General features: G+C 41.3%; 1 protein-coding gene across 9 annotated transcripts in view; it reads right to left on the reverse strand.

The window, feature by feature from the left end:
- LOC108026674 (syndecan) overlaps window positions 1-12,316 on the reverse strand; it is a 99,379-nt gene that overhangs the window by 14,718 nt on the left and 72,345 nt on the right. For all 9 annotated transcript variants that reach the window (XM_050887514.1, XM_050887511.1, XM_050887512.1 and 6 more), the window contains exon 3: window positions 7,193-7,300. In XM_050887514.1, coding sequence (XP_050743471.1) covers window positions 7,193-7,300 — 108 coding nt within the window. The remainder of the gene's footprint in view (window positions 1-7,192; window positions 7,301-12,316) is intronic.

Consider the following 12,316-nt stretch of genomic DNA (forward strand, 5'->3'; position numbering starts at 1 on the left):
AACGACTTAATTGTTCCATTATTCCAATTACTTCAACACAAGCGGAATTTCTCTCATTTACTCAGGATCAAGTACCCCTCACGGAGACCAAGGCTCACCTTGAACTGCTGTTGTTGGCAAGGGAGGCTGACAAGTTGTGCTCATTAGTGGCTGAAAATGCAGAATCAATAGGCGTGGCCATGCATGTGAAGCACCTGGAATACGTGCCATTCAATCCGCCCGCCACAATGTGCTGCCGCCTTCGCTCTTCGCCTCGGTGGGAATGCAATTAAAATCAAAATTGAAAGGTTTGTCATTCGGCTCTCGGTTATGGCTACTTGCATTGACATAATGTTTTCCATTTAATCAAGCTCATATTGTGACACTGAGTGAAAGACCGCAATGCCATGCGACGACCTCTTAACCTTGCCACATGCATTGTAAACATGTGCAATCAAAATAAATATTCATGCAGATGCTACTACAGCACCACCTCGACCTCGGCCACCCCCTTGTGACCACATTCGAATCCGAGGCAACAAAACGGATGCAGCTGCTCGGAAATGCAATCATCGCCAGCAGCACGTAGCAGCAAATGTAATTAACTTGGCAGCTGTGCCACGCCCTAAAAAATGTAAGCAAACCATCAGCAGGACCGAGGAAGGAATTCCAATGCTGAATTATTCATGGCAGTGGCAGTGGCAGTTGCTTGACCCAGGCCAAGAAGGCAAGATGGAAAAAGAACATGAAGAACTCCTGCCAGGTTCAACAAACTTGCCTCACGTTGCGCCTAAAAGCATGCAACACTCAAGAGTGCGGTTACAAGTCAAATTGCTGGCGGGAAGAGCCGCATCCTCATCCTCAGCCCCATCCTTTTTCCCCCACGTGCCTCGCCCCAAGGCCTCCTGACAAACGACAAATGTCAGTTAAAGGAGACTCCAGCAGGGAGGCTTTTCCAAGTGTACGGCAAGAAAATTTCCCAGAAATCTCAAGAGATTTAAGGATAATAATTTATGTGACCAAAGTAAGCCGTATGCCATTTCACTGGAAGAAACTTATGATAGATGTGGTCTGCCCAAAGCTAAAACCATTTATATCTATTTAGACAGGTAAGCTAATATTTTTTAATAGTTAAGTTAATTTCTGCCTTCCATAACAGAGTAGTTTTAGATTAGCTTAAATTGAGATGTTCTAGAAACCATAAAATGAGGGCTAAATATTATTTAAGTTAAGAAGGTAATAATATCTACACTATTTTTTCAGTGCACACAATACTTGATACTTTTAATTTATTTTCTGTGCAGAGAAGGCCGCTGCTCGTCCGCAGAAACGTAGACATTTCAACGTTTTCTTTTAGCCAGGCAACTGTTTCTTGGGCAGGACCTGCCCAAGACGCATCCATCCCCTCTCCCATCACCAACTCCAGCTCGGTCTTCGTCCGTCAGTCAGTCTGACAGTCACTTTTGGATACCCAGGTCCGGCGAGAGCAACATAATTGAGGCGACCCCTCCACTTGGCCTGCGTACTCGGCATGGAGAGACTACCCATTCTTCTTCCAGGATTTGCAATTCAAAATGCTGGCGGCCTTTTGATGAGGTTCACCATCCACCCATTTACCATCCATCCCCTGCTTCCTCTGCTGGCTTGCAATCTGAGTTTTGAGGTGCTTCGAGTGCAGTTGGGATGCACAAATCGGCGCTCTAATTGAAGTACGTTCTGTGTAACAATAACAATCGATGGGAAAGGTAGTGAACTGAATGGGGGTAGAAGGTCTAATCAAATTCCGGGATAATCGCTGAAATGTATGCAGCCACATCAAAGATACTTAGAGCCCAAAACCAATTTGTGCTCTTTCCTGGCCGGGGCCTAAATCAAATTATGGCTTAAAGGGGAGGGCCTTTCCCTGCCAACACATTTCCCCCTAATCTGAGTTTTAAGCGAGTGAATTTTATGGCAGGGTTTGCAGCTACAAATTGTCGTAAAGTTAAGCGAATTTATTGGCATACATAATGCATGAAGGGAGTCCTACATTCCCACTTCCCTACCCGAAATACAATGCGCATAGCGTTAGAGACAAACAGTGGAAACAAAATGGCGACAACGCCCCCATCATCATCGTCGCCATTTTCCCCCGAAACACCCCCGGCAGTTTCCTCACATTCCGCGTCGTCGTCGTCAACTTTGACAATGACTTTTCGCCTGGCTTCCAAATGTTATGGCAGCAGTCTCAGTTTTCCCACCCATTTTCCCTTCGTTTTCCCCGTCTGTGCTTACGCATTTGTATGCGCCTGGCACAACCTCCTATTCTGATGTTCTCGATTCTGTTATTGTAGCTGCAAATAGAACGAGTCCTTTGTTGTGCAAGGTGATATGGCAACTTTGGCTTAAGGTTTGCATTGCTGAGTAAATATCAGTAAAATGAAATCCCCTGATTGCACAACTAAGTGATGAGGGGTTTTAAATATTTAAAGGGCCAGGTATAAACAAAATAGCACGGACAACTAGTTTTAATAATTAAACTATCATAAATGACTGGAATTCATTTGAACAATAGTAGGAGCACAAATAACGATGGGAAAATGGTATCCGTTTTGATTTAAGATGACTTATACAGTGTTTTTAATGTGATATAAATATTTTTCTTACGTTTTTTTGAGTAACAAACATAAATATTCTAGCAACTTTTCAGCCTAACGATTGCAAAAAATGGTTGTGACTTCAAACCCCGACTTAAAATACATTTCTAAGTGACTACCTACAGTTCCTGCTGCGAGAGTATTTATTTAAAATGGTTTTAATTCTAGTTATGCTCCCGCAATTATGCTTTTCAGCAAACGAGCTTTTTATTAAAAGGACTCCTTTGCCATTTGAGACAGTCCTTTAGCGAGTATCCCATTACCAGCTGAAAGCTAGCCAAATAGGCCACCTCCAGTGCCTCGAGCTCTGGGCGTTTAATTCAATAGACTTACAGGCTTGTCTGCGACAACGTGGCGTATGCGCAATAACCCACAAAACAGACAGCGGCAGATGTCTCATAAAAAGGAGCTATCCAGCTACCCAGCTTTGCACTGCCCCACCGAGAAACCGCTTGGCCCCCGTGGCCTCGGATTACTGATGTTGTGCTTTGGTTGGTGTTTTGGGACTGAGGGACTCATTTGGTTTACTCCGGGAATTATGTTATGTGAAATAATGCTGCATCATTTGTACACTCGTATGCTGGCCCGAAAGCAGAGCGACATTGAGTAATGAATGCAAGGCACTGGAGGATGTCCAACCCTCTCCCCCTCTGCCAGTCTGTCTGTCCTTCTACCCATATGTGAATCCTTTCTTGGCATTAAAAAGTCGGATTTTTCTGCATTTGCTAGATGGTGCAAAAAGGAAACGCACGCCATAAACTCATTTGCGGGCGTTCGCTGGGACACACACAGCCTCGATAAATTTCAATGTCTATCGGCTAAGAATCCCCTTATTCTCCAACAGTTGACAGCTGTGGGTGGCATGCATTATGTATTATGTGAGCTGTCGCCAATAAATTCCCATGTAAGCAACTGATATTGACAGCTTGAGTACGACAACGTAGCGCTGGAAATTATATGCACGTACTTAAGCGCAGGCAGCTCTATGGAGCAGGGAGGACCATCTACTCCCGAGTCCAGAGTCCTGAATCCTGAGAACAGGATACAGGATAATAATGGGCAGCATATTTCGCACCACCTTACCACATCATCGAAATGGCGAAGAGGGGACGAAGTGGGAGTGCCAGGACCTGTTTACACAACACATTCTGTGGCTTACTTTTTGGGCGGAGACCCTCCCTTCTATTACGCCATTCTAGCCATGTCAATCGATGTTAATTTATTGTCAATGCGCATTTCTCTCTCTGCGACACAAATACCGATGCAGGGGCTTACCAGCTTGCCTCTGTGGGTTTGTGTTTGCCTGTGCTCGTGTGTGTGTGTTATGCAAAAAGGCTTTTCCTCTTGGCCATCCACAAAAACACGTGCGCCATGTGCACGTTATTAATCAACAAGGACCTGCGACAAGCTCGTTTTCCCCTTCCCGCCCACTCGGGCTTTGTCCACTTTGGAAAATGCACCGACAATGCTCAGTGTTGGTCCACTGCGAACAACATTTAGTTTGAATTTTAGAAAATATTCCTTATTTAAAACTGCTCCTAAGTAAGTACTACATTTTTGGTTGCAAACCAAAGATATTAGGAACTTCAATAATATAATTAGTACAATAATTATAATGATAGCAAATTTAAAAAAACATATTTTTAAAAACATTTTTTTATAAGCATTAAAAGATGCTAAAAAGAAAACTTGTCAAAGAGGGGCTTTACATAAAAAATTTTTTTTTAATCTACAAATAAGATTATAAGAAAACCCCTTAAAAAATGTTATCTTATAATTTGAATCATTGTCAAAAACAAATGTTTTCGTTCTGCAATCAAGTATAACTTTTATCATTCTAATTCTAATTCTATTTTTCAGCGCTCTAATTCCTGATCAAAATTCTTGATTCTAGCCCCTTTTTTCCAGTGCAATTCTGTGTGCTCAGTGATGCTGAGCTGTTGGCTGCGTGCATTGCATGCATTGCAGCTTATTTCATACCAACAAACACAATCGCAGGGAGGCCAATAGCATCACATATGCATGCATAGGTTTGGCATATGCACATATGCCTCCTCCTAAAAGTGCACAACAAAAGTTCATTATCTTGTTGACACGTCCCACAAAAATTGGCTTAAACAGGCGCTACGCCTGAATAGCTTTAAGAGTTTAAGACGCCAGCCCATCCATCGTCGACCGATGGGAATCATTAATCACATGCAGCGCTGATTAACTCGCAGCCAAGTAGAATGACATATTAGAACCCTGACTGAATAATCTGCGAATCTATCATATTTCTGGGGAAAGTCTGGCCCCAGCAAACCATTAATAACACAATAATAATGAATCCCCAGGGAGGAATGACTAGAATAACAGCGAAAAGAGGAAACCATGCGCATCCATCAAGCCACTGGCCTAATCACTTTAAAGGTCCAGCTGTAGTGGTAGATGGCCCAAAAGATCAACAGAGCGCATAATAAATTGCATTTAGTTTCCCCTTTTTGCCAGTTTTTTGTGTGTTACCAAAGAGAGAAAAGATAGAATTAGGAGCTATGAAAAAAAAGACGTGAAAAGCCAGCACATGGGAGACGTTTTTACGTTTGTCAGTTGCATAAAACATAAAAGTGCCAACACATTGGGACGGACATGAGCCATGATGGCACATGCCAGGAGCAGGCGCATCCTACGGGCTACAGGCTCCAGGACCACCGCAGCGGAAATGGTGCAAAAAGCGGAACGGGGATGGCTGGCGGAGAACGGGGGACGGGCTTGGGGGAAATTAGAAAACGCCATGGTGCGAAGGAGATAGAAAGCCTCAAAAAAAAAGATTCTCAAGGATACGAATCTCAGCATACCCTCATATTCCGATTATGCAGCTATGTTTAGAAAAATTAGACTCTCAATCTTAACAGTTTTAAAACATATTTTTAAATTATATTTCTAAATAAACTACTGACTATAGATAAAAAAAACATATTACAAGAAAATAGTTTATATGGTGGTATATTTTTGAGTACAAGCATTTAAGTTTTTTAACTGAAGAACTTAAATAATTTAGATTATTAGAATATATATTTTAGATTATTAATTAGAAAAAAATCATTTTTGGAGGATTTAGTATTTATTTGCTATGATGCTTTAAAAAAATAACTCAATATTAAGCATATTTTGAAGAAATGGTCTTTTTTTCCATACTATGAACAATTTTTCTAATATTTAAAATTTCTACTTGCAGAGTATAAATAAGTAATTACAGTTAATTAATTATTTTTAACTTGGAAACAAGTTTGTTGGTGGGTGGTGGTTTTATTTACATATTTTTTGGACAAAGCCGGCTGAAATCCCGGCAAGTGTCCAGCAGCACGGCTCTAGAATCCCTGCGTTGCCATGCAATATTAATGCCCAAGTCAATAGCTTTTGAGGGATTGTTGATCTAGTCACAGTCGCTCGTTAAAGTATGCAACGTGCCCCGCATGTAGGAGAGTTCGCTGATTGAATTCCGCGAAAAAGTTTCTCTCTCAATTTTCTATTTATTTTGGTCCTTCGCCCCTTTTTCGACGTCAAAAGAGCACAAAATGTTTAATTAAATTCACGCGGCAATAGGAAAGAAATCGGAAACCAAAACGAGCCAAGAAAAATAAACGAAAAAGCCAAAGAATTTAATTAAACTTTTTCTATTTTTACTCGCTCGAGTTCACGTCGTTTTCTGATTTTTTTTTGCCGCAGCAATGTCAGCCACGCATTTTAATTAGTTTTTTTTCTCTCAAGTATGAGTGAGTGGAAATGGGCGCGTATGTGTTAAAAAGGAATCATAGGGTGGGCTCACAATTGACGCTCCCTGGGCGGAAAAGCCGGCGCAGTGCTGTCGAAAAACTTTCAAACAAATGTCGCTCACATGCCAAATGCACACACATTTTACACACTCATACTAAGAGCACAAAAAAGGTGTTGAACATTAACATTTCATGCGCATAAACAAATGAGTTTTTCCAGCGCCAAGTTTTGATTACGTAACAAGCGTTTCGCCCCAACTTTTACACATATGGTTTGCATTTGTTTTTGCATATCGAATGGGCTACCCTTTTTTGTATATCTGGTTGGTTGAGAACAAAAAAAACCAATTTATATGCAGGCAATGCAGATTCTGTGGTTAACCTAGGGTTATCAAATGTAATAACTATTCATGTAATTGGATTTTAAAGTATCCACGCGTAGCTTAAATGTAATACTTTTATACTTTATTAACGATTTTATCCCACAAATGAACTAATATTGCCACAAATCAACAAAGGAATTCGTTTAATCTTTTCTGCTGGATTATCGCCCAAGTTGTAAGTTTAAAAAGCGAAATAAAGCAAAATTGCTGAACTTGTTGAGGCGGAAAATGTATGCGCAAAACAGCACACAAAAAAGGCACTATTTATTTTAACTTTGAAAAGTGAAAGAGTGCAGACTCCTGTGATATGCAAATGGGAAAAAGAAACCCATCCGCAACACACTCCGCTCCACTCCCGATCAGCTTACTGAATTACGAGGGCAAACTTTTGGGGCATGACGAAAATTTAATTAACTAATTTATATGTGAAGGAGGAACTTACCCCGCCATGTCCGCCGGAGCCCTCGTTGGTATCATCATCGATGTAGATATCATCCCGGGATCGAGAGGCTGCTGCTGATGGCGCTGCCGCCGATGGTTTCCCGATTTTCTGCAAATAAAAAGCATTTTCATCATATAAAATAAAGCTAATTTTTCAAACAATATTATACGATGAGTGCAGTGCGTTTGCGGGGAGAATAGAAAACTTTTTTAATTTTAGCCAGAACATCATCAACTTTTTTGTAGACCTTTTTTTGAAATGGAAATATTTTCATTTCATTAATTAGAGAGCGCAGACAGAGGAAAGTTTTTTCGGAAAGTTGGAGTCACAGAGTAATGAGGGGAGAAATTTTCAAACCGAAAGGAGACTCTGAAATGCATTTATATTGCCATCAGTGATTCGTATGACCGCAGAAATGTGCGAGCCCCCACCGCACGAAACAATTAAATAAGAACAATGCTTAAAGTGTATTTCGGGCCGCGTTAAATGCATTTTTAATGATGCACTGGAAAATCAATGAGAAATGCAAATTGTGTGTGGCATTTCCCTCCTCCTTTGGGGGCTACAAAGTGTGGGTCAAAAGCAGCAAAGTCGCCGAGTTGCTGAGGCTTTTTCGACCAACAGCCGGACATTGCATAATTAATGGAGCCCCATCCACAGGCCCATCCAGTTCTAGGAGCTGTCCGCATTTTATGGCCGAACATAAAAAGCAGAAGACCCGGGACGGAGGGATTGGAGGGTTTGGGGATTCAGAGGGAGGTCGCCTGACCATGTCCCGTGTTGCCTCATTAGGCCAGGGGAAATCGGGCGACTCTGCTTCTTTTTACGCTCCCCTTAAATGCGAATTGATGAAGACTTTACGAGCAACTGAAAAACTCCAATGGCGGTTTTCCGGTTTCATGGGTGGCAGTTCACTGCGGGGAGTGTACTATATATACATGAGAAATATTTTATTTCCCTTTTCTGTTGTACTGAAATGTTGTGCCATATCCTTAATGAAGACATCTTAACTTATTGGGATTTATTTGAACAATTAATAGCGTTGTATAAGCCTTTAACTTTTTGTTTTCGAAGTATTATATGTACGGCCCTTAATTCATTTCTTTTGGGACAATAAATGTTTTTTCATTTTATTTTTTTTCAAATAATTGAATGAGTGAATGTATACAAAATATTGGTTTTCAAAATTTAGGTTTTCTTTCATAAGCCATGAACTTTATTTTATCTTGGGGTTGTTTGTGAAAAATATATAATTTCTTAGCAAAAAAAGTCTTAAAAATATGTCCAACGTATTTTTGGAGGATCTTATGGGGAATAAAGTTATGCAACGCTTTTCCAGCTTTTCTGCAAATATCCTGGACTCCTTGCCAACTCTCAGATTTATAAATTCCTTAAGCCTTTCCTCATTTATTTTCCAACTCATCGCGACAAAATCTTTCCCCTCCATAAGCCAACGGAGTCAGAAAGTTTGGCATAACATTTTCATTTTGCTGCACTTTTTCCCAGCCAAACTGCGAGGCGAATTAAGTTATCTTTGTTCAGGCGTTTGCTGTTTTTTGCAGATTAGCAGGCAAAACCTGAATGCGCCAACTTGCCGAGTCAAAGTTGTCAGGGCGAGAGTTCAGTTCTGGGCCGAGAACGGTTTAGAAGCTGCTGGCATTAAGTTTTTGGCGGCCTGTCAAGCCAGCCAGAGGCTGTCATTCATTCGGGTTCAGCAGGAGTTGAGCTGTGGCTGCTGCGACTGCTCTTCTCTAAACAATTTAGCTGGCAAGTTCCTCCATCCGCCACACATAGGTGTGAATAACCGCTGGGTAAGATAAACCCAAAAGTTTTCGTGAAGGCAGCACGGAAATAAGAAATAACAGGCAACAGTTTCTCATTCTGGCTCTCCGCCCTACAACTTGCTTATATGCAACGGCTGAGGCTGGTGGCCATGCTATCTTAGCCACAAGCCTCAGCCGTTCCTCCTTCTTTCAATTTTTCGACGGAAGTCAGGCTCTACTATTGATAGATTTCCTTGTTTTCCACTCAGTCTTCTTGTTTTCCTTTTCAACTGTTTTCATAATTGAAAAATTCCCCCTTTGGCAGGCAGCAAAAGTTATCTTCTGTGCTTCTCGGACATGAAACGATTTTCCGGATGGAGAACGTGCAAAATATTCTATGGGGAAATGTTTTGCCAGCAGTTTCAGATTTTACATTTTCATTTCTCTGTATTTGTTGGGCCAACGTCCCATGTATATTTTCGGCAGGCACGCTTGGCTTGTTTCATATTTTGAAATGGCTACAATTTGCCAAAAACGTTAAATTGAATTGCAGTTGGGCCAAATCCTCTCACCTATTTTTCTCTGACAAATTGTGGCATTCAAAATAGTTGAGCGCCTTTTCGGGATGATGACAAAAACAAGCCAAACCCCAGGCCATAAATCAATATATATATATATATATATTGACAGTTTGTTCGCCTGAACGCGCGTTGTTATCGGGGGAATAAAAAAAAAATAGGTTAAAAACCCAACCATTTTGTTTTTACGACAAAGAAAATATATATTTTTTTGGGTTCTCATCTGTCAATATTTATGGTTTGCAAATATTTTCACTGCTGGGAAATCTATAAAATGCGCACATAAATATTTTAATGTTATTGAATTGTGGAATTTGCCTGGCACTTAATGCCCTTTTGTGCGCTCCGACAGATTCAAATAACTATTCACGGTCCGCTGGTCGGGAGGAATTTCGAATTGCTCAAACGAAGGGAATATTTAATGCGGAACAGCGGACAGATGAGAGGATCTACCAGCGCTGATTCAATTGTGGCAGGCTCATTTAATGTGTCAATTGCATTACGCTAAAACCCATCGCTTCAACAGTTGCAGCTCGCAAAAAAAGCACCGGAATGGCTGGCAGTTAATGCGAGCAAGTGAAAAGGAATGAAAAGGAGTTCAACTGACAGTCAATGACAGCAGCTAAAGTGCCCAGCGAAGCGTCAGCAACGCGAGGATGACAGACCCAGAGTCTGTTTCACTTCGCAGCATTATCTGGGTGGACGGCCCCGAAATGTAGGCAATACATTTCGATCCATCCGAGAACACGTATACGCAGCGTGGTGCCCGCACAGCAAATCGGCAAGGGGCAGGTCAGCAACAAAAACGCGGCGACCCGCACACACTGGCACACAGAAGCACATTCAAGATGTCTGCGCTGTCGTTATGTTGATGACAAGGCAGCTTTTCTTGCCTCCATTCGGGTTTCCTTTCGAAAGGGGCCTACCATTCCATTCTCGGCTCCATCTGCTGCTGCCAGTGAACCCAACCAATGCCAAACCAATGACTGCCAAGGCATTTACCCATTTCCGTTTCATACCCTAGACGAAAACAGAATAACGAAGTGTTTCCCAGAGGTTTGTAAAATCCTTTAAATTTCCCAACTTTACAAAAACTTTACAAATTATCTTTAGAAAACTGCGCTAAGGATTTTAAATACATTCAAATGAAAACAAAATGAAAGAAATAATAATAATATATAAAGGTTTAAACTACGGATGCTAAATAAATCTACATACGTCATTAGCTACTTTTTCCAACTAAATGTTGATAAACGTATATAATAGGATAATAATATGATTTTCAATCATGTTTATGCCCCTGGTATATATTTTATTATTCAATCAAAGGGTGTTTAACATTCCGTCAACATGTCGTGTGTAAATGTTTTGTTGTTTTCTTGTCTTTTGGCCCCGAAACTGAATGATAAATAAGCCAAATGCGCTGAGGCTTAGGTGAAATGAACATTTTCATTTCGTTTTGCCGGATTGTCTCCCGTCCCCGCCGTGCGTGCCCTTTGTCCATTGAGGTGTCAAGAAGGTAAATATGAGAGCCATCGTCCAAAAAGGGCAAATAAAAGAAAATCAAAACTTATTATGCGAAACACATACCCTTACATACATAGGCACGTGGTATAGGGCTTTCAGATTGTATTTTATTGCCGGCCATATGAGCGTGTGTATCTTTGGGGAGAACTTTTATCTTTATAGTAGTCGTAAAAACAGAGGAAACTTGACTTTTCGCATTTGTTGCTGCCTAAAACCTAATTGAACGGCAAAATTATTGCCCTTCCTTGGGGGCAAATAACAAAAACTCAGCTGGGCCTAAAATAGCCGGAGCAACAATAGCCATTCACTTGCCCTACAGCCAGGGGCATTACGTTTTCATTTGGGCAGGCCAAATATTTAAATTATGCACCACACGAATTTGTTTTACATGCAAAGTAACAAAAAGCTCAACAATGCAATTAGTCCGACAGCCTGGCAGTCATTTTCTGTGGCCAGCACGAGTTCTAGAAACATCAAGAACGCACTCAAATGTAAACAATCCTTAAATGTAAACTGGGAAGAAAACTGACTTTGCATACACTGTAAAAATCATCACATCACAACAACTTTTTAAATAAAGAGAAATGTTTATTTTACAAATTCCGATTCAAAAATGTATTTTCATTTGTGTTTCATTTTTTGGTTTTATGTCTTTCACAAGTCCCTTACAAATACATTCCCCAAATGTCTCATGACAATCATTTCTCTCTCTGTTGCGTGTGAGGGCCTGTATTTGCCGAGTGACTTGACAGAAAGCCAATGGCGGAAAATGCAAAACCCTCGCCCACACTCTGGCACGATTCTTCTTCTGGCTCTGAGCCTGAAACCTGAATGCTGAATCCCGTCAGACAGCCATGCAAAATCGTGGCGCTCAAAAGTGTGCCACAACCACTAGCACTGGAAAGCATTCAGACTGCGAATTGTTATAACACTGACCTACAGAGGGCAAAAACACACAGGTAAGTCCTCACAGCCCCTCGATTTTCTTGCCGTCCATTCGAATCGATGGTGTCAGAGCGCTGTGAGGGGAAATGGAGGGTTCGCGCGACGGCGGATTTTCGCATTGTTCTTTAAAACAAAACAACAAGTATACGCACCCTTGCCGCCCAGGGGATGTCCTTAAAGCTGGCTAAAAGCAACAGTGACGCAGGGGCTTTGAGCACAGGAAAGGGAGACGGTCGGAGACGTAGATTATGAAGGAGCGAGCCAAAGTGCCCGCTCGTGCCAAAATAGCCAACCGAACTCTTCACCAGAAA

Source organism: Drosophila biarmipes, chromosome 2R (assembly GCF_025231255.1).
Source record: "Drosophila biarmipes strain raj3 chromosome 2R, RU_DBia_V1.1, whole genome shotgun sequence".
NCBI classification, from domain to species: Eukaryota; Metazoa; Arthropoda; class Insecta; order Diptera; family Drosophilidae; genus Drosophila; species Drosophila biarmipes.